The 23,378-nt window shown below is 44.0% G+C and overlaps 1 protein-coding gene across 3 annotated transcripts in view; it reads right to left on the bottom strand.

The window, feature by feature from the left end:
• The window catches only part of SYT6 (synaptotagmin 6), a 227,060-nt gene that overhangs the window by 19,742 nt on the left and 183,940 nt on the right, over positions 1–23,378 (bottom strand). For all 3 annotated transcript variants that reach the window (XM_084853547.1, XM_084853549.1, XM_084853548.1), the window contains 3 exons: positions 9,947–10,067; positions 4,045–4,216; positions 1,294–1,444 (listed from right to left, as the gene is read on the bottom strand). In XM_084853547.1, coding sequence (XP_084709673.1) covers positions 1,294–1,444; positions 4,045–4,216; positions 9,947–10,067 — 444 coding nt within the window. The remainder of the gene's footprint in view (positions 1–1,293; positions 1,445–4,044; positions 4,217–9,946; positions 10,068–23,378) is intronic.

The raw sequence follows: 23,378 nt of genomic DNA on the forward strand, positions 1-23,378 counted from the left end.
CTTGCATGCACAGTGCAACAAAAAGATCTCTGCCCAGGATGGGAGTTCCCTCTGGTACAACGCGGAACTCAGCTGCTGCACTTTGTCTCAAATGCTACTTTTGCTGATAGACAAACTGAAATTGGATTCCTTGAGTAACTTATGAGATGCAATTTAAGTGGTGTAAGTGGTGAGCTACTGAAGTATTGTATGTAAATAGACTTGGGCAGTATGGAGACTGCAGAGCCCGTCTCTAACACCAACTCAATGTCATTGAGCTTCAGCAAGGTCTTCCAGACGTAAAACAGCAACTTCTGGTACAGCAACTTCACTTATAGATTGTTGAGACTGGGCACTCCAGCATACCCTAGCAATATGTCCTTTCCTTTTGCACTGTCTGCACCAAGCCTCCCTTGCAGGGCAGTTAGCATAATTTGCTGTATGTTGTGCTGATCCACAACAATAGCATACTGTCTGTGCACATTTTGAAGGCTGTGGACACTTATTTGTACCATCTTTAAACTTGTCCATAGACCTCAGGATTTTTCTTTTGAAAGACTGCACAACCTGTACTGGTTCTATCTTGCCTTGATCCATTAGCTTTGCCTCTGCTACTGCAGTTTCTATCTGGCTGGCAATTGTCATGGCTTTCTGCAAGGTAACAGTTTCTAGCAAGAGGCATTCCCTGATGTGGGGCATCACTGCCTTCTCTACCAACTGATCCCGAATCTTTTCTTCTGTCATATCTTCAAAATTACATGTAACAGCCATTTCCCTCAAAGCAGCAATATATCGATCTGTAGTTTCTCCTTGTTTCTGTCCCCACTGGCGAAGTTTAAAGCATTCCACCACAATATTAACTTTAGGCACAAAAAAGTTTCTTAAAGCAGCCAAAGCTGTCTCATATTTATCATCCACAACAGGTAAATTATATTTATAATTATTATTAAATTACAGGTCTCAAACATTCTAGTCCAAGAAGTAAATGGAATCACTGGCTCACCCAGGGTTTGGAGGAACGGTGGTGGTGGAGTCAAAGGTAGAAGAGCCATCCCACCTTCATCACCAAATTGATGTATTGCAAGAATCACAAGACACCAGAGACAGCTGCTTATTCTAGGCCTTCACTAGGCCTCTTTCTAAAACTGAAGCAAACAGTCTCCCTCTGCAATCCTCCTGACTCCTCTCTTTCACTTCCTCTTCCTCCCCACTTCTTTCCATGCCTCTTCTACAACTCCCAACATGCAATTCACCTACCACAATACCACACTCTCAAATATGTATTCAAAGGTAATTATAAAGTACTTTACATACCTCCTTGAAGGATTTCTTTGCCTCCACTAGTGGGTGCCAATGTGCAATTGGTTTGCGTGGATAAGCCAGCATTTCATTCCAGTGGTCTCGGCCTAGCCCTTCAGCGTTGTTTGCCACACGGCAAACCCCGATAATCTCATTATGGCCAACTCTGAAAGCAATAACCACATGTGGAACATATTTTAGACCCTTTGGCCATTGACCCATTTAACTCTATTCCTCAATCTTGCTTCTTCTGTCCCTCTTGCTGAAGCTGCATCTGTTTGCTGAGCATCTATCCCATTCCTCTTGCTTTTCAGCACTACAGCTTGTTTGATTTCCCTGCCCTCAGGATGCTTGGCAAGAGCCAGGCACATGCTGTACGCCAACCAGGTCTCCACCAGATGTGTTGGACTACAACTCCTATCATATCCAGCCAGCATGATTGTTTGCCATGTTGACTGAGTATGATGGGACTCGTAGTCCAATACATCTGGGTGGCACCAGGCTGGGGAAGGCTGCTGTAAATTCTTCAGCACCCTGGTTTATCTTCTGTCCTTACATTTCTAAAACATGTTCCCCATATGCAACTAGGATCACTTTTTTTTTTTTTTTTCCTGACAGAGGCTCTGTATCTTTAACACAGCCTCTGTCAGGATAGGGAGATATTTCTTTCTCTCTCTCTCAAAATACTAGAGCCCGGGGTCATCCCATGAAGCTGGTGCAAGATTCAGGACAGGTAAAAGAAAATACTTCTTCACACAGAGCATAGTTAAACTATGGAATGTGCTACCTCAGGATGTAGTGATGGCCACTAATTTGGATCGCTTTAAAAGGGGGTTAGATAAATACCTGGAGGAGAAGGCTATCAATGGCTACTAGTCCTAATGGCTATGTGCTACCTCCAGTACCAGAGGCAGTAAGCTTATGTACACCAGTTGCTGAGGAACATGGGCAGGAGGGTGCTCTTGCACTTGTGTCCTGCTTGTGGGTTCCCTGTTGACAGCTGGTTGGCCACGGTGTGAACAGAATGCTGGACTAGATGGACCCTTGGTCTGGTCCAATACAGCTCTTCTTATGTTCTCATGTTTGTATGTTAATATCTGCATAACCAACATCCAGGAAGTGAAATTTCCCCCATCGTTGCATACCTATGCTACGAAAAACCATTCCAGGTGATTTTCCACCACTCACTGAGACCCACACTACACATTACAAGGAACCTGTGATTGCTGCTGACTCATTTTTCCTGTTTGCATGTCCCTGGTAACATGTAGTTAAAGATGCTTGATGTGGTGTCATTATGCTCAAAGGTTTCCTCTCTGAGGAAACAGACAGCACTTCCTGGTCTAATATGCAGGTCGGAATGCAGTTATCCTTCAGGTTATGTACTTCTATGAATTTTGTGTTACAGTTCTCAGCTCAAAAAGCATACTAAACCACATGCAAAATGCATAGTTTAGGATAAAATGCAGAGAAATGCATATTTAGCTATATTTAAATGCATCTTTTCATTTGTTCAGTTTTTTTACATTAAAAAAACATACATTGATATGGAAATGAGATGGGATGGTGGTCTGACCATCCCAAGTCTTTGGGCTTCTCCACACAGAGGCTTTCTATCCCACAACTTTACGGGGGTTCTGTTTCCATATTCTTTGCAGGATTAAGATTGCCCCTTTTCACATACTTCTGCTTCCCCACCCCCAGGGAGTTCCTTTATTTGCAAGCTGTATACGTTTAATCTGCAGCCATTGGATGGCGCTGTGTTATAGCGCCACATCCTCTTTTAATGGGAGAAATTCAACTTGCTATATTGAATAGCTCATTATCTGTGCTCTTAAAAAAAAAAAATTGGGATAAACATCCGAAAACACAAGAGAGGCCCTGGAGCTTGACGGCATCATGTAAAGGATACTTCCATGAGTAACCAATCTCGATCGCAGGATAAAAGCCCCATGTGGAGAAGCCTTTTGTGTTCATGCATGTGTAAGTACTTTTATGTGCATAAGAGTCAAGATTATTCACCACCAACACCCACTCAGAGACCTGGGGTGCAATCCTATGCATCTTTAGACAGAAAAAAGTCCTACAACTCCTAGCATACTGGTGCATGCTGGGAATTGTAGGACTTTATTCTGTCTAAACATGAATAGGATTGCACCTTTAATGACTAGAGTAGAGACCCTGTGGAGGAAGTTAAACTCTGAGGGTTGTATCCAGTGTCAGTCCATCTTAGAGTAGATCTATTGAAATGAATGGTTCTGAAGTTAGACTAACATTGGATACAAGCCAGAAGCATGAGGACCTGACCAACTCACATGAACAGAATTTTAATGTAGCTTCCCCAACAGGCAAAAATATGGAAAACACAGACAGTGACTTAGCAGGACCCCATGACTGGGACTGTCCCTGGTAAGTGGAGACAGGTGGAGTGTATGCTATCATTGAGAGTGGCCTGCATGTGACTTTCCAAGGGCAGTTTGAGGCTCATGCATAATGATATTTTCTTTCCTGTCAGTCACCAATGGACTTCACCACTTCAGGGAAAGCCAGCCATGCTCTTGCCAGAAAGAGTGGAAGCTTGGGAACATGGCTAACCCACTCAAAGGGAAAATAATTGAGAAGCAAGGAGAACAGCTTAATCTTTCTAGTAATGTGATTTGTCTTTAGTACAAGCCAGTCATGTAATCAAGTGAGCCACACCATGGAACATGAAAGGAAAAAATTGTCCCAAACAGGATTAAAGCATTGCAAAGACCCTCCACTTACCGGTCATAATCCATAACAGAGATAAGCAGGCTGACTTGGTCCATGTTCTCTGGAGGGATATCAAAGATTATTGCCTCATTATAGGTGGGATTAAGTGTGTTTCTCTTTATGGTGGTTTTCTTCTTTTTCAGCCTCCTCCCATCACAGAGCAAAGACACTTTGACGTAAGGATCTGGAGAGCAGGAGAAAAGGGAAATGGCAGTATTGAGAGGGAAAAAAAATCTTCTTTTCTCCCAATATTTACGGGAACTCTGTTCAAAGAATCAAGTGCAATACTGAATGCATGGGTGGAGGCAATCAGGATCATGGTGGCAATGTGCCTCCCCAACGTCCATCCATCCATCAGCTCTTCTTCATAGAGCCTGCACACATACAACTTGTATAACTGTAGGCCTCCTCTGTGCAATCTAGGACCCTGCAAAAAGTAGGATTTCTGATTCTGTGGAGATAGCCTTCAGGGATACAGCTTGTATGCATGTAGGCTCCGGGCAAAATAAGCTATGAATTCATGGGGGTTGAAGCCTGCCACCATAATAACCCCTCAACACACACCTTCAATTCCCCCCTGTTTGATCACATAAACATGGCTACAGTTAGTTAACAATGAAAATAGTGAGCTCATGCTCTGAGTATGGTTCCTTATATAGGCAAAACTTTATCATCCACACACAAGAGGGAGAACCCCAAGCTTTGCAGAAATACACACACAAACACAAAGTCATTAGAAAAAAACCTAAGGAGGGGGACCCTAAACAGCTGAATGAGGGCAGAGAGCTTTTCTACATGAAGCATTTATCATGTGCTCATCACTCCCTATTCATGTTTGTTAATGGGTTCTTTAGATAATGTCGTGACCCTCCAGTTTCACTTCTGTGTCTAACATGCACTTTAGGCAAGTTTTTTTTTAAAAGCAGGGAACATTTAATTGTGAAAGCAAAAGAAAGTGCTTTTTCACTTGTGTATTTGTGCTGTTCTGCTATACCACAGTGCCACCTAGAGCTTATGCAGCAGAAAAGCAGGAAAGGAAACATTTCTGTAGTGCTTGTATCTCAATTCTGTGATGAAACCAAAAGCAGATACAGTGGATTAGCGGCAGATCAACAGCCTCATGTGGAAAAGCTCTAAGTAAGTTCAGTGGCCACAGGATGATTATTGGCTGATGGTTGGAAGGGTGAAAAAAAAATCAGGGGTGCAGGGCAGATTGGATGGAATATTGCATGGCTGGAAGAAGGCATGAATACAAGACAGCACCCAACACTGCAACATTTTGTTGCAGGCCTGACTTGTAACATTCTGTTAGAGAGCATTTTCTCACACACTCTAGATCAGGGGTAGGCAGAAGGTAGCTCTCCAGATGTTTTGGCCTTCAACTCCCATAAGTCTCTGCCAGCATGTCCAATAAATAGGAATGCTGGAAATTGAAGACCAAAACATTTGGAGATCTACTTTCTGCCCATTCCTGCTCTAGACTTCTAAATGTATTGTCAGCTGGAGAGTAACTACAACTATTGTACTCAGGCTTCTCAGCAGGGAAGTGTAGTCCCTCTATTTAAAACCAAAACATATTTTGGGACAACCATGTCTGTTTGCCACAAAATCCAATGGAGCATATTGACTCCATTGAGTTCATGCGAGAATTGAAAAGTCTGGATTACCTGAAATAGTTTTCTGGGGGACTCCAGAAACCACCTGTGTGTATACATGGCTCTGGCTTTCTTTTCTTTTGGGGAGGGATTTGTTGTGATACTTCTTTCCTGCAGATTGCTCCCTTTCCAGCAGAGACTTCTGGATTTGTTTCCTCTGCTCCTTGCTAACTTCGTTCATCCTCATAGTACATTCCCTATTCTTAAATAGGATACAGATGTCCTTCATCCATAAACACCCCCAGGTCCCTGATTGTGCCTATATCTTGCATACCAATCTTCTTCTGTAAGCTCACAAACTATTTTCAAGAAACAAAGGGTTTTTATTTTTTTGGTCAATAGAAAGAGATAGATGAGAGAAGCAAAAATAGGGCACCAATGTCTGAGTAGCTGCTGCAGAGACTGACTTTGGCAAATTGCTTTTGAGTTTTCAGCATACCACAAATGCCATGTAGGCTGCTGGAGAAAATCATCGTGTACTTAGAAGTTCTAGTAACTAGCTCACCACTGCAGAGCTACTGAGCTGTTTTCCTTCTGAACCATCAATTCTTAGTGATTCAAGCTGTATCAAGTGCCAGCTGAGCAGAAAGGTTTGTCTGCCCAAACAGCTTCACAGTTATTGGTGCTTTAGATTAAAATGTTTGTCAGCAAAATTCAGACATTGGCATGTTTGGGCCATCAAAAATAGTTGTTATGCCAGACACTCCAGTATCTGCACAACATTTCCCAAATGAGTTACACACACATCCCTCTCAACTTTATCATCTTCCCCATAATGCATGAGGCAGAGCTAAAAGGAACAGAACTTCCAGAGGAGTAGCCATGTTACTCTCTTGCATCAAAAAGAACAAAGAGTCTTGTGCCACTTTAAAGACTAAGGGTATGATCCTTTCATCCACAGGAGCATATGAAAATGTGGCCTTCCCTTTCTGTGCATGTAGGATGAGCTCCACCATTGGAAGTTTCTCTGTTCAGGTCAGGTGGCAGAAAGCTCTGCTGCCATAGTATCTCTGCTATCAGGAATCCAATGGTGGTAGGGGTTGACAAAAGGTGTGTTGGGGGCAGATATGGGGAAGCCTTGGATCCACAGGATCCAAAGCCCCCCCATTCCCCCAGCATGCCCATGATAAAGGGGTAAATGATGCCAGCCCTGGGGCTGGTGTACTTATTTCCCCTCTCATTGGAAGCAATAGGAGGGGCAAAAAAGTTTGGGCATGGCTAACAAAAAGGTTTTTTTTTTTTAAAGCATTTTCTCCCTGGCTGCTGTGAATCCAGCAGACCTTTGGATTTGGTAGTTTTTCCACCAGGGATTCTCCCTCCTGTGGCATATGCTCTTGTTTAGAGGGCATATGTTATGAATATGAAGGCAATCCCAAGATACCTGTTTAACTCAATGTATTTAGCTCCCTCACACAACAAGATGCCATCTTAGGTAAGATTACATTCTTCACTCTAGATATAGGATATATAGAGTTTTCTATTTTCCAGAAGTCACTCTCTGGACAAGATTTGTCTTTTGTTTCTTTACTATAAAATATCAGCATAACAATACTAAATAAAAAGCTTATGCTTGCATAGATAAAAACACATGATACATTCAAAACCATCTTCAATCAGGGCTTCAGAGCAAACAGTGAGTTTCAGGCTTCCTTGGCTTGTCTACAGGCAACATGTTGGGCGTGGCTGATCCAAAAGGATAGCTCCTAGCGTTGTGTGTTCAGAATCTCCCTTATATACTGTGTGGAGGCTATCAAACCTGTCTAGGTTATTTTTGCTCCATTTATTCATGTCTCACAATACATTCCTAACGATACAGATCTATTCCTAAATCACCTATGTCTAAACAGTATTGCTGCAATTTAAACCTCTTAGAAAGATTGAAGCTTATAATTTATGCATATAAAAAAATCCCAGAATCCCATGACACGTTACAGGCATGTGTGTGACACAAGAATTATTTCTCTGACTCCACCGTGCCTTGTCAGTGTGTATTCTCAAAACGTATCTTCTGTATTTACAACTTGAGAAGTTTCTCGTTGTTATTTATCTGATCGCATTCTTGTTTTTATGGTCCAACTAATTTGCTTTACTAAGTTATTTACAATTGCATGAGTGCTAGGTCAAAATAAACATAATATGGGCATTCTCAGGGTGCCTCCCTATTAATGACACCTTGGTGTCCCAAGTGCAAAACCTGGCATCTACCATCCGGATTCTTTTCTTATCAATAAATAATACCAATGAGACAATAATCAATTACTAATTGCCTGATATTTCTGTCTCCCATATGGGAAGATTCAAAGATAAGCCAAGTTTAATTAGTCCTGTGCCAAGAGATCGAGTTGCATTACATTGTACTTTGGAATTCCATATTTTAATCCAGAATTCTCTTGGAGGCATCTAATTATTGAATTTCCTAATTGGATAGCATGGGCAAGGTGGTAGAAATATGGATGATTTGCCACACTCCCCTGTCCCCACAGGATTGCTCTGTAATTGTTCTGCAATAGTCCTTGAATGCTTATGAAATAGAAGGATGTGATCAGTAAATCTAACAGATCCAATTTTCAGGTTAATTTAACTTAATCTAGATCAGATTAATTTAATTTAATCTGCCTATTCCTATAGGTTGGCTCTGCAGCTTTCTGGGAAAGTGATGGAGGTAGTATGTGTATATATATATGAGTGGCACAGTGCTTTGCAAATGTGTGAGTATGAGAATCTGTAGAATCCTATGGAGTGGGATCCAGCAAAAATTAGGCATACCTAACTCCTATAAATATCAGTGTAATTTGTCGCTGTCGTTATTTTAATTTATATAGTGCCATTAGTGCACATGTAAGGTGGCTGGATCAATCAGTCTTGGTCTCACTGAGATGGTTGGTTTTTTGAGGTCAAGCTCATTCTGTCCCATTTCCACATGAGTTGGTGATTTCTTTTTAAAAGAAATCTGTATGGAAATGTGTACACATTTTTTTGTAATGTATGCATTAATGTACACATGTTTTGTGCTCATTTTTAAATGCACACATTTTGGATGCATTAATCCATTGACTAAAGTGGTTTGTGTGCATTTTGGACATGTATGCATTGTTTTTGTGTGCAAAGAGGAGGCCTGTATGGGTTGACCTTCCTCTCCACCTGTGCACCTTCCTCTATGCCAGCAGAAAAGGAGATCTACTAAATCTTGTGGGCTACTGTAATGGTGTGGGAAACATGCAATAGCCCATATTTGGCCTCTTCTGACATGACGTTTTCTTACAGGGGAGTACTTGTGGAATGAATTCCATAGAACAATGCATGTGGAAATGTATACATCTGAATGGGAAAGTTTCCCAGGAAGGATCTAAAACAGGAATGGGCAACATGCAGCTCCCGCGTTGCATGCGGCCCTTGCCACTCCATGGTGTGGCCCCTGCCTCCCACTACTATGTTGCCAAATTCAGCAGCAGCAAAAAGACCCCTCACTCCCATGGTGGCTGTACTGCTATGGAGTGCTACAAGAATCATAGAATAGCAGGGTTGGAAGGGGCCTATAAGACCATTGAGTTAAATTTGGCTTGTTTGCAAGCTAAATTTAACCCTTGTACCACTCTGTAGCACTCTAGAGTTGTATGCTACTGAATTTCAGTGGCAAATCACCAATTGGTTTCCTGGGGCGACCCACAGACTGTGGCAATACCCTGCCATTTGTGGCCTATGGGAATGGGTATGGCAAAAGCGGTCCCTGGACCTCCTGCAGTTGCCCAGCTCTTGTCTATATGAATTTAGTGTTTTACTCCCAAATTTATCCTTTAAAAATCCATGTGGATTTTCAGTTTTGATAGAAATATTTTCCAAAATGATAATACTGTTATATTTTGGAACCATCTCAAAGGCAGCTTCTAATTGTATTACACCCTGCTTAAATTTATCCAGATCACTTTTAAAACTGAATTTGGTTTCTTGGCTTCTAACATAGCTCTAGTGACACAGTTTCAGGCTTCTTTGCCAACAGTGCTTTCGAAAACTTTGTCTGACCTCCAGCTTAAATGTAATGAATGGCCTGTTAGTTTATTCATGACTCATGACACTATTTTCTATCTGGGTGTGAGAGAAATACTTCTGTAACACAGACAGCTTTGTTTGAAACAGTAGCATTCATATAACAAGGAATGTGTAGGAAAGCTTCTTGACTGATTATTGAAGCAAACAACACTGTCACAGAAGGAAGATCAAGGAAATAGAATACTGCCTTGTCCAAGCCAGGAAACACCTACCTGAGTAACCAGTTATATCCATTGCTTTGAGATTTCTGCATTTTATGACTGTTAAAGTGAGGCGACCTGCAGTTGGCAGATAACAAAGGGAAAACATGATCTCCCCCAGGTCCACACTTTCCTTTAATAAAAGAGAGAACACGGAACATTAGAAATAGATAAGAAGAGAACTTTGCAGACTCACTTCGCTCCTTTGCATTGTACGTATCTGCTGTTTCTCCCCCTCTGCCTCCAGGGCAAGGCAAAGAAAGAGTGGGCAAAGTGCTTAACACTTAATACAATTTTTAAAATGTCTCACATGCTGTGTACCCCTAGATACATGCTGTGTACACCTGTATATCCCTAGGCATCTGTAACTGCTAAAATGTATATGAAATTCAGTGTGAAATGAGTGGAAGCCAGGGCTGAATCTACACATAGCAGTTTTACCATTATCATCCTGCAATGACAACTATTGGTGCACATGACGCCAATGGGCACTAACACTGCAGTATGATAACACTAAAACTGCTATGTGTAGATTCAGCCCAGGTCATAGTTGGTGGACATGTAACCACCTATTTTACTATATATCAGCATATCAAGCCCTCAGTGACTTGGCTCCTAAATACCTGAAAGAGTGCCTCCTCTGTTATAGACTAGCCTGGGGGCTAGGATCAGCAGGGGAGGCCACGTTATGACTACTGACACCCTTGGAGGCTTGTGGGACAGCAGCATGTGAAAGGGCATTCTCTGTGATGGCCCCAAGGTTGTGGAATTCTGTTCCCACTGAGGTGCATCTGGTGCCTTCATTGTATGCATTTAGTCAGGAAGTCAAGATGCCTTTGGAAATGGATGAAAGATATGAGATTGTGTTGTTTCCCCCCTCTAGTAAAGCTGTGTGTTGAATTAGTGCTTTGGGATGAATTGAACTTTGGATGGTGGCTTTAAGTTGTTTTACATTGTTTTATAATATGTATGTACCCCACATTGGGACTGTAAGGTGAAGGGCGTGCTGTAAATTTAAAGAATTTTTAAAAATCAAATCATGTTCTGGAAGTACGTCTTGATATGTACAACGTGATAAGCTTCCTCTCCTCTCAGGAACTAAGCATCACTAACATGCTGGGTGTTGTTCTTCTTACGCCATGAATACCTGGACTCACACCCAAACACAGCCGTCAGTTCATCAGCCAGCCCTACACAAAATCACTTCTTCTAAGTTTCAATTCCCCACTTGTAAAATGATATAAAGAATGGCCTGATTCACAGGGTGAAAGAAGCAGAAGAAAGAAGTTTATGAGGATGAAAAAAATAAAGATGCAAAGCAGCTTGCATGGTAGAAATTAGGGCTACCACCCAAGTAAATAAATCTTGGTTGATTAATTGTATGAGTTTTAGATGATTGATCCAAATACATTTGCATATCAGAAAAAATAGCTCAAAAAGGGGAAAAAAGCATACATTCTTAGTTTGTGAGATGCGCACATGTTCTAACAGGCATCATTTTAAAAAAAGGCTTTTATCCCTTCCCTCTCACACATTGTAGGGAATGCCTCTTTTAAGATTTCATTAATCATTTGCAGGGGTTTTTTTAGTACTTGTGTTTTAAAAAAATAAGTTCAAGCATTTAAATACCTGTTGCTTGTTCAATTGGGACCACCCTTTTAGTCAATCAAACCCTTTTAGAATGGATTAATGCAGCCTTATTAGGAAGTGCTAGATTTATTTATTTTATTTATTCAGAATATTTAGATACTGCTTCCCATTTTAAGTAATCTATGTATAAAAATTACAGCTCTGAGGGTTGCATCATACTCTAGTGTGACCAGGAAATGTAACCTGGAATAAGTTATGCAGACAGCAGCAGGATCAACAGCTGGATGCGACAACATGAATAGGCTGTCATCTGAAGTTCAGTTGGGAGGGGACAAATCTTGCCACTCACCCCAGGCAGTGAGGACACCGGTGAAGACAAGGTTGCACAGTGGATCTCCCCCCTCCCCCGTCTTCCATGCATTCCTCAGTATGCCCGCTCCAAAGTCTTTCCAGAGTGTCAGTGGGACATACCAAACATTGTGGGCTGTGTCTTAGGGGGCTGCAGTGGAAAGGGGGTATCGGGAGCCTAGTGCGAGTGGTAGAAGATTCCTCTGCCTCATTTTGCGTGATTCCTTCTGCCCACTGCAACCTCAGAGGACACAGCCCACAATGTTCTGTAGGATTCCCTGAACCTCTAGAGAAACGTTTCAGGAGGTGACTGGGAGATGTGGGGGATGGGGATGTACCTCCAGAAAAACCTCTGCAGAGGGTCAGGGGCACATGGGAGTTAGCTCTATTGAGCTAGATAGGATTTAGGTCTGAGTAAACATATAGGATTTGCCTGAATATCAGCTTTTACTTCTGTTTCAAAATGAAAACTGACACTTGCAGGATTCTCACAGGAGGCTAGAGGCTATACAGAAAGAAACGGCATCAAGAACTCCAGGCAGATGATGAATGAAAGCAAGGATGTTGAACCTTTTTCAGCCCAAGGGCTGAATTTAGTTTCAGAGAAGTTCCTGCAGGGCCACATTTCAGTGGTGGGCAGAGCCAAAGGCAAAAGTGGCAGGACCAAAAATGCCAGCCTATTTTAACGGGAAGCTCCTACTTCCAAAAACTCAGCCTTAGGAAGGCTATTTCAACCTTTTAGAACTGGGGGGGGGGAGCATGCAAACACCAGGAAACCACCAAATGATTTGCAAGTGGGAGAAAGGGGGGTAGGGCTAAGGGAAGAGGGCAGTCCCATTTGGGGAACCCCGGAAGGCTGGATTGGGGCCCTGGACAGGCTGGATTTGGCCCATGGGCAGGGCTGGCCCAAGTCTGCTCTCCTCAGTATCTGCTGCCTGAGGCAAGCACTTCACTCTGCCTAATGGCAGGGCCGGCCCTGCCCTTGGGCCTGAGGCTCAACAGTTAAAGAGCGTTTGCCCTGGATGACACAGTTCTTGATTGGGAGTGTGGGGTGGGTGAGAAACGAACTCACTAAATGATTATGCAAAATGTAGACTTGGGCAAACAGATCATCCCCCTCTTGCCTGCACTCGTAGAAGGAGCACAATGCAGTGCATGATTAGAGGGTGTACCGTAGGTGTATTTTTCAACCAGCAATGGACAGTTTCCAAAATAACCTCCTTAGCCTTCTGCTTGCTCAGTCACCCATCTATTAATCTGTCAAGCCTCTACCAGGTAAGAATCTGCTTTAACAATGACCCTTGCAGGTGTTCTGTCCTCTTCATTGTACCTCTTCTAGCAATGCAACATGGGAGAATTGTCTGCCACAAGTGACATGTAGCTTAAAATAACCAGGATTCATTCGGGTTCTTCAGCAAGTGCCAGCTTTGAAGTGTGGTCAACACTTAATCTTTGCTTTCTGGGGAAACTTTTGCAGATTACTGACAAGGTCAGAACTGCAAGGCGGTGTAACGATCCAACTTAAAAAAAAAAAATCTCTAGGAAATGACAGGCAAGGCGTTCAAGCTGGGGTTTCCTGTGCAAAATTCACCTCTGCTACATCTTAATGTGAAAGGGTGTTTCATTTGAAAATGGGAAATTATTTGATGTAACTGAGTTTCCACATGGCAACGTCGTATTTCAGGAAGGCAAAGGACATGGGGCATCCCTTTTGAAAACTGTGGAAGAGATCTGTACAAGATTACTTTTTTCAGAGCTTCCCTTATCCCTCAAAGCACTTTCTGAACAGAAACCCATTTTGTTTCTTTCACTGGTGTAATGAAAATGGCCTTTCATTAACCATGTAAACTGAATTGGTATAGAAATAAGGAACAGGGATGTAGAAGTGATCGACGTTGTTGTTCTCTTGGAGAACCATTTAAATAAGGTCTTCTGGGTACCTCTAGGTGGCGCCATATAACTTTTCACAGGCTGTTTCTCTCACCCGCAGACTAAAGAGGGAGACTAGAAACAGAAACCCCTTGATTGCCACCTGATGAGATGCTAAGGCAAGAAACATGTTAACTTTGCCACTGCTATTCCTCATGGTGATTGCTTCACAAACAGGATTTATCATAAGCCACTCATTCAGAAATTTCAACCAGATACTACTGTTCCTTTCACTTTACCCTGCTAAACAAGCCTTAAAGATGACCAGCTAAGAATACGCAGTAGTGATTAGATATCTCACTCCCCATTTGGGAGTAAGTATTAGGGGTAGCTGTCTAATAAAACAACCATTTAAATTTATTTAGCAGTCATAGTGTTCAGACATTGATCTCATGCAGTTCACAACTGGTAAGCATTATTTCCCAGCTTAATATAGAGATATGAGCCTGAAGGTGTTTTTATCACATGCATGGCTCCAAATGGCCTTTGGCTTAAATGGATTTTGCAACACAAATGTAGAACCTACGCTGGTGGGTAATGTACATTTTTTATTTCTCTTCTGTCTGCTGTAGCACATTAGCCACACTCACATGTGGGATGTACAATGCAACAGAGACTCCAAAGCGTATTTAAATTTCATGGGTGACAACACCAACAGAACTAGTGATGTCCACAATGCTTGGTTTGCTAGATCTCAAATCTGCCTGATTTCTCTCTCTTCTTCAAACTCTTCCTGTTCACCTCAGCTGTAGAGAGGACAGGTGTGAACATTCAGTGATAAGGAAAAGATGCTCGGGATATGTTCAGTGGCACTGCCCTTTATTTGCATCATAGTCTTTCAGGGCAGGGTTGAGCCTGGTTGAAATGAATCTTTGCTTGTCCAGAAAGATACAGTGGCTGACCCAAAACTTGTAATTGTAATAGTTCTCTTAAGGTCACTGCCCAATGCAGTAGCCACTGGACTGCATCTGGGGCTGGCATCAAGGATAGGCATGGTTGGGCACCTGCTGAGGGCCCAAACTGCAGCAGTGGCCCCCTGACAAGAGCCCCCTGGAGTTGCTCCTCCTTCTCACCATTGCAACCTCCTTGTTCACCTGCCTCTCACTCTGGCCCAGGCAACAGTGGTAGTGAGAAGGAGAAGCACTAGATGCCACTAGATGCTCTCTGTCAAGCAAGCAAGCAGTAGCAATGAGGAGAAAGAGGATGAGGAGAAATAGCAGCTGGTGATGACAAGGTAGACTCACTGAAGGAGGAGGCCCGTGGCGAGTATCTTGCCCAAAGGCCCTCAAAAACCTGGAGCTGGCACTGACTGCATCAACTCCCATTGCTAACAAGGACTTCAGTTATCAGCATGCATCTCTGGTGTGTGTGTGTGCATGTGTACACCCCCCACCCACCCACCCCCACACACCACGACATCATTGTTTATTTGCATGATGATCACATTCGCAATCTGACCACTCTGTGAAACTGTCACGCATACCTGGTGAGGGTGGCTTGTTGCCATGGTTAACAAGCCACCTCAGAACCCTATAACAACCTATGGGATCTGAATGAACTTGGTCAATGGGTGTTTTCACACATGAGGCTGAAACTGGGAGGGTATCTACATGAGGCTTTTACTCCGGTTCTACTCTGCCCTGAGTTGATCATGTCAGATGACGCACGTAGCTAGCATGATGTGTCTTGTCCTAAATCCATTTTTTATATACATTTTTTCCCCCCATCACAGTAGCTTCAGTGCAATTTGGCAATCTATGTGACCTCACCTGCTATTGCTGCGGGCTGGTGGAAGTGGCGCTGATTGGTGGCAGAGAAAGTCGCGTGGGGAGAGCAGAGGGCTAAATACCTACCTGGAAGTAACTCATTGCCCTCAATTGCACTTTGCCTATGGGAGCAGAGGGGTCGGGAGAATTCCTTTGCCAGCCCATTTCCCCCTTTAAACTGCTCAATTGCTGTCTCTCCCTTTAAATATTCATTCATTGAGCTCTGGGTAATCATGCTTACTTGAAGATAGAGATGGGGGAACTGAGCTTTACTTCACCTGGGCTTAGGGGCATTGCCACAGCAGTGTCTGTTATTATTGCCATTATTAGCACTCCTGCAGCCTCCCTCTGCTAGTACTTGGCAGGGAAGGCTACTGCTGCCGCCACTGCTCCTGCCTCTGCCTCTGTAAAAAACTCTTGTTTCCTCCTCCTCCTCCTCCCCCACCCCCAGCAGGAAATCACACACACAACAGGGGAAACTGGCTAGTATTTCTGGATGAAGAAAGTTAATGCCCTTTGTTGAAGGGGCAAAACACCATGGTTGTGAATGAAGGAACTGCGGACACTAGTATTTCTGAGTGAAGAAGGCTAATGCCCTCTGTTGAAGGGGTGAAACACTGCCATTGTGGTGTTGGGAATGTGATTGTGAATGACTTAATCAAAGGCGAGTATTTATGAATGAAAAAAGCTAACTAATGTGATCTGGTGAAGGGGAGAAAAAAGTAGGGATGTATGAAATGTACATACCTTTCCGATCCAGGGTGTCCGCAGTGTGGGGGGGAGGCACTCTGTCCCTCCCCCTGCAATCCTCCCTGGCCAGCTCCGCTCTGCGGTGACTCCACAGAGCCGCCGGCTGGGGCCGCCTGCTGCCAGACTTCTGTCCGCCGCTGGGCTGCGCCGGTCGCAAATGGTGGCCGCCATAGCAGCCGCCATTTGCGTCCCTGCGGAGGCCGTGATAGGCTACATATATATTTACGTAGCCTATGATGGCAAAAGGCAGGGACACAAATGGCATAGCGGCTGCCATTTGTGTCCCTGCCTTTTGCCGTGATAGGCTGCGTAGATACTTATGTAGCCTATCATGGCTTGGCAGGGATGCAAATGGCGGCTGGTGTAGTGGCCGCCATTTGTGGCCGCAGCCTGGCAGCGGCTGGAAGATGACCCGGAGCCGCCGCCGGAGCCGCTGCTGAAGCCACTGCCGCCAGGTAGGCTCCATCCTGGGGGGATTCCATGGGGTGGCGGGGGGGATTGCTCTGTTCCGCCACGGACTCCGGGGGACACCACTGGAGTCCGTGGTGGAATTCTCCAACATCCCTAGAAAAAAGTGGGTAAGGAAGCCTGAGTCCAAAAGCAACCTGAGCATGTTTACTTGGAAGTAAGTTTTGCTCCCCCCCAGTAAGAAGTCTCCAAGAGTCTCTGTGAAGCCACCCCCCTTCTGTCCATGTTTACTCAGAAGTAAGTTTTGCTTCCCAGTAAGAAGTAAATCTAGCTCTCATGCAGTCTCAAGCGGGGGATTTATAAAGTTCAGCTGGATCCTGTCTTTCCCAGTGGATGTTTACTTGGAAGTAAATGTCACGGGGGCAGTGGGACTTACTCACAGGGATTTATTATATTTAGGATTGGGACTGAGAAGGATGAACCGAGGTTTGCTTTTTCTCAAGGATACAGGGTGGAGATTCACTCCAATACTGGATGAGGGGTGTGTGTGTAAACTACAGGGGCTTAATTCAGCCCTTCCAGTAAACATCTTTGAGCAGGGAACCACTCACAGGGGAGGGGAACAACCCTCTCATTTGCTGAGCAGCACCCATGAGGTTGATGGTGTTTTTCATGATGAAACTGGCTTTGGCCTATGAGCGCCACATGAAGCAAGAAAAGCCGTTTTAGGTAGTGCATACTTGACTTTCCTTGCTTGGTGTGCCACTGACGGACCAAAGCTGATTTCAGGAAAAAGCTGAAAATACTTCACTATGTGTTTCTGTGAAGACGGGCTCCAGCTCTTCCGTCAGTCAATTTGTAAAGCAACTATTATTATTATTTAAAGGCTACATTGCCTAGAATGCTCTTCTGTATAACAAATGTCTCTCTTCCACTTTCTCTTGCCCATCAAGAACAATCAAATGTTTATAGCTCAAAAGATGAGAGACTCAAAGGTGATGTAAGCCTCCCATATGAAAACACACCAGCTTCATATATGAAAATACTCTGGCTCATACATCCAATTCTGTGTATAAAAGACTTGGTCAGATGCAATTTTTCTTTTCCCTCTCTGGTTAGGAAATTGCCAGTCTTGGCTACCTTGTATAATATTTGAGCCAAATGGTTATACCAGTGGCAGAAACTTCTGTTCCCTGCCAAAATGGAGTGCTCTTTTCAGAATAACTGGACTGACCTGAACCTTGATCACATTCAATAGCCAGGCAACTCAAAGTGTGCTGCTGCTGGGTAGAGCCATTCACAGCACAGTTCTGCAAATCCTGATGAGAAATACTTGAGCTTAATTGGGATGGGCATGTTAAAAGTTCTGTCTAAGATCCAGCATTCCAGAAATGCATCCCATAGCCCAGTGGTGATAAGTGCCAGAGCAGTTCATTCTAATCAGTGCTGCCATCAGACTGCATTATTAATGCCTTTTTTTAAACAAAAGGGAACATGCACTACAATAGCAGCTCTGTGTTTTTGACTGGACTCCTGAAGAACTGCGGGTCTGGAGCTTCCAGAAGCTAATTTCCTTTTAAAAGGCCTTCTAATGATGCTAGGGGGAACTGGCTTCAGGACAGTGTCGGGAAGCAGCTTGCTTACTTGACAGCCAACGCTTAATATGGAAGAAGACAGGCTCCTTCCAAGGCTTAATTCTGCCTGGCAGCTGTGTCATCCACCTCTGGAAACCCTTAATCCTGAGTTTACAGGGACAGGCTGTGGTTATCTCTGCGGTGAGGGAGGGACATTCTGCGCATGTTCCAGAAAAGCTTTTTGTTATGATTTCTTCACATAGTCAGCTGTGCTGCTGGAAAGTGTCCCTGGTGCTGAGACTAGGCACAAAGTCTAGCTGAAGTATCTTTCTTTAGAATGTGTATGGATGTGGACTGTGGATGGAATGATACGCCCTACCCACAGGAGCTGGTGTGTGTTTTTTTCTGCTGCAGGGCAAAGCTCTGCTCCCCCACACCTTCACTGTTCGAATAACACACGTGCCTGGCTCTGAATCCAGCCCTGGTTTTACTCCTCTCCCATCCTTCTGCCAGGTAGCTGATTCCCCCCACCCCCAGGTGCCTGGCATGCATCTCTGGTAAACATTTATTCAGCATCTTAACAAACACTTCCCTCCTCCCTCCACACAGAATCCATTTGTTTGTTTTATTTGAAGCACTTTTCTGGGCAGGGATGGGGTGGGAAAGAGTGCCTTTGTGATGTTCCCAAGGGCTGGCCAATCAGCACTCTGTGCAGCTGGCTTAGACTGGAAACAAGAAGAACCAGATACTCCTGAATGTGATTCTCTGAGGAAGGTTGTACATCTGGGCAACCACCTCATGGCTGGCCCTACCATTAGGTGGAGTGAGGTGGCCGCTGCAGGCAACTTATTTTGGGGTTTCATGAAAGGGCAGCAAATTGTGTTATTACTGTATTTTTACTCCCAGGGAGAGGTGCTGTTGGGATTTTCTGCCTCAGGTGCCAAAATAACTTGGTCAGTCCTGGGTACTAGTGACCTTGAAATGAACACTGGAGGAGAGGGGCACCATTTGCTGTTATTCATCAGGCAGCAAAATGCCTTGGCCCAGCCCTGCAAACTGGGGGTCGTGTGTGTATCCACAGCATGGTTACTACTGAAGATATGTGCATCTGTATGCTGCCTCAGATATTGATTACTGATGCTGCCTCTACTGCTCAGGAAAAGTATGTTGAAGACTAGGACTGTGCATGGACCCCTGATCCGACTTGGAGGCTGCTTCGGGGCTTCTGAGGCAGGGCCAATTTGGCTCGGGCTGATTCGGCCCCCCCAACTCGCTTTGGCCTATGAAGCTGAAGTGCAATTCGGACATCCGAATCCCACTTGGCTGATCCCCAACACACCGCCCAGCCCCCAGCTCCTTACCTGGGCCCTTGTTCCATGGGGGGGGGGGTGCCACTGCCAGGGGAGCCACTGCCGGGGGAGCCACCACCAGCACTGCTGAGGGAGCTGCTCCCACCGCTGCCGCTGCTGCAGTTGCTGCTGCCAGGAGCTGCTGCTGCTGCAGTCGCTGCTGCCAGGAGCTGCCGCTGGGACTGCCAGGGAGAACCACCACTGCCGGTGCCGTCGGGGGAGCTGCTGCTGCCACCGCTGTGGGAACCAGCACTGGCATGAGGGGAGCCTCCGCTGCCAGTGCCACTGGGGAAGCCGCTGCCACCACCAGCCCCTCTGGATGCGTGCTGGCAGATGTCTTGTTGTTCTGGAGGAGGGAGCCATTTTTAAAATGGCAGTTCCATCCAGAGGACCCAGGTAAGGAGCTGGGGGCTGGGAGGCGGCAGTGGCAGTGGTGTGGCAGCTGGACTTCTGGATCACTCTGAAGTGCACCAAAGTGCTTCGGAGAGACCCGCTTCACTTCGGGCAGCTTCGGCCCCTCTGCGCTTTGGCTTGGAGGAAGCTCGAACCAGCCCGAAGCAGCCTGCTTTGGCTCAGAGCTCCAGGTTTGGGCTGAAACGGTGCATAGCCCTACTGAAGACTCTGTTCTCAAGCCTTGCTTACAACACAAAGGAGGAGCAGGGTGTTATCAGTACAGAAGATGAAATTGGATATGAATTATGGCAGATGATTCATCAAAGGTTAATTGCTTTGACATCACTCTGATTCAAATGGGAGGGAGCTAAGCATGTGCTTAACTCTCCCAGTTAAATCAATGGTAATTATTACCTCATCCTAAATATTCAGAAGTCCAACTGAGCCCAATGGGAGTTATTGCTTAGTTTTAGAAGATTGCAGCCTTACAAATGCTTAACTGCGGCTAGATCCTGCCCCTTATTGGTTTTGCCTTGAAAAGAATCACAAATACTTTTGACCCACGTTCAACACAATTCATTTCACAGCAATTCCAGGAGCCAGAATGCATCAAAAATATATATCCTAAGTACCTCCTGGGTGGATTTTTCTGAATGTGGGTTGTGGCTGGAACCCCTCTATTATTTAGTCCAATGATTTTAAATCTTCCTACCCTCAAGGGGCCATTTCCACATTGTTTACTTTTACACCATTCATCTGACTGGAACCACATGTTGTTGGTGGGGAAGAAGCTTTTGTGGTTGCAGTTGAATAGCAGCAGATGGAGAAAGGATTAAATACCCTTTATAGGGAAAGGGTTAAATATCTACTGCATCTCCTCTGAAAACTGACTCCTTCTCAAGCTGTTTTTTTAGTAAATGGGTGGGCCGTCAGGATTGTTGATGGGGTTTTGTTTTTGCACACTGCATGTACTATGTCATGTAGCCTTGAAGAACCTCTATGTTGCAGAAAATTGTGTGTGTGTGTTCTAGGGCACATGATGCCATTTCCCCATATGAACTGACAGTGCACCCTGGAATATGTCCAACTCTCTCCTGAATCTGCACATTGAGGGAGATCATCAGTAATGGTGGGCATTGACCAGACTTTCAGTACTGATCTTTCCCTTGGAGAAACTCTGATAAGCTTCCAAGGAACCCCAGGAAATACAGTACAAAACCACTGACTGCCAGAGTTGCCTCTGAATTGGCTTTTTTTTTTTTTTTTAAAGCTTAGACTCAATGGGGATTTTAAACATTTAAATAAATGAACACATATACATGGGGAGTGCCATAGTGGTCTCCTGTTCTTATGCAATCCCATGGGAGGAGAGTGGTGCTCAAGACTCCATATGTGGGGATAGCACAGGGGAAATCAAATCATACATCTCTAACATTTCTTTCTTAACTTAGGTGTACAGTAGATATGTATACATGTCTTTGCCTGTTGAAGCTAACCATGTGTTTTTCATCAGTTTTCCAATGTATTTAAATTATTCTGTAGATAAATTAGCAAAATGTCCTTTGGTTTCTGGACAAGATTATTTAAGGCTGAGATCCTATGCATATTTACCTGGGACTTGTGAGTAGACATGTTAATAGGGATGGGGGAGATATTTGTTTGGTTCACATTTTACTGTGAACTTACTTGATTTGCATTTCCCAAACCAACTGAAATGCTGTTTTTCTTTGATATTCACACTTTGAATTTGGCAGTTCACCAAAAAGTAAATATTGTGGGAAAGTGCACACAAAAATTGTGGATATTAGTGAAACTAACTTACAAAATCACATTATACTGGGGAAATTGTTTGCAAGTATGCATACGGGGGTTGGAATCGATGGCCTTGTAGGCCCCTTCCAACCCTACTATTCTATGATTCTATGATTTATTAAGCAAAGTTGTGTGCAAAAAACATGTATATTAGGGAAAAGATGTATACAAATGAATGAAAATGTATACAAATTTGTGTGGTCTTTTAAAAAAATATTGTAAATTGAAGCAGAAACCTGACAAAATGGCCATAAGGTTGGAAAAATGAGAAACTGAGTGAAACCTAAAAAGACAGATTCATCCATCCCTGGACATATATAGGATTTGGCTGCACAGTTGGGATATGTTGCTATATTGGTTAATTCAGGAAGATACTACATATGCTATGAAACAGACAGGATGAATACATGCAGCAATACTCTTATTTTGCTTCCAATAAACCTGCCCTGTGTCAAAAATGGACCCATGCTCATAAGGCAGCTGGCTGCAAATACAGCTGCTGGGATTTGCTGCCCAACCTGTATTATTTGCAGCTCCTACAAATCAACCTCTTTGTTTCCTCCCTTAAGAATAAAAATTGAACCAAAGGGTAAGGCAGAGGACTGCTGTGAGTAATATTCCTCTTCAGTGGCCACCTGGTTCCCTGGGGCTTTTAAATTGGCATTAAGGAGGCAAAAACCTGAGCAATTTAATAGATATAAACTATCAAAGAAATGTGGTCTATAAATCACAGAATTCTCAGAATCCCCTTTAAAGGCCTGTGGGTAAACTCCAGACATAATGTTAATTCCCAAGTGGGTAAATGTCATCTATTCCCCACCACCACCACCACTGCCCACACTACAAAACAGTAGAAACTGGAAGTTAGTGCTTTTGGATTCTATTCCTTGCTTTACTACTCTCCCTTCAGGCCATTCACTTGTCTTCATTAAAGCAACAAAACCATACTTCCTACCTCAGAAGATTGTTAAAAGACTGATTGGTTATTGTCTGCAAAATACTTTGAAACTCCAAAAGGTGTGTGTGAAACTGTGAGGTGTTTAGGAATCTCTGACTATTAACTATTTTGTTTTGTTGGATTCTATTCCGGTTTCTTGAAATGGGTCTGCAAAATTGCTCCTTTAACAGATATTCCATTTGTTACAGAGCTCCTTAAAGCATCAGCCATCCTTCTCGACAGCCTTCTTGACCTGCTGGCATGGGGTCTCCCTAGAGAGGGGATAGTTGGGACACATGGACAGCTAGTGTTGCCCTATGATTAGAAACTGGAAGCCCTGGTTCATGTTTCCTTCTGCAAAGGATTCATTGCCCAGCCTTGGTTCAGACATTAGGATGGTGCAGATGTTGCTTCTGGGGTGACTGAATATGCATACATAGAAACATAGGAAGCTGCCTTATACCCAGTTGGACCATTGGTTCCTCTAACTCAGTACTGTCTGCAGTGGCCGTCCAGGGTTTCAGACAGAGGACTTTCCCAGCCCTACCTGGAGATGCTGATGTCAGGGACTGAACCTTGAACTTGGTT

The sequence above is a fragment of the Heloderma suspectum genome, chromosome 4, assembly GCF_057233095.1.
Source record: "Heloderma suspectum isolate Gila_16-S chromosome 4, 16-S_ref, whole genome shotgun sequence".
Lineage (NCBI taxonomy): Eukaryota > Metazoa > Chordata > Lepidosauria > Squamata > Helodermatidae > Heloderma > Heloderma suspectum.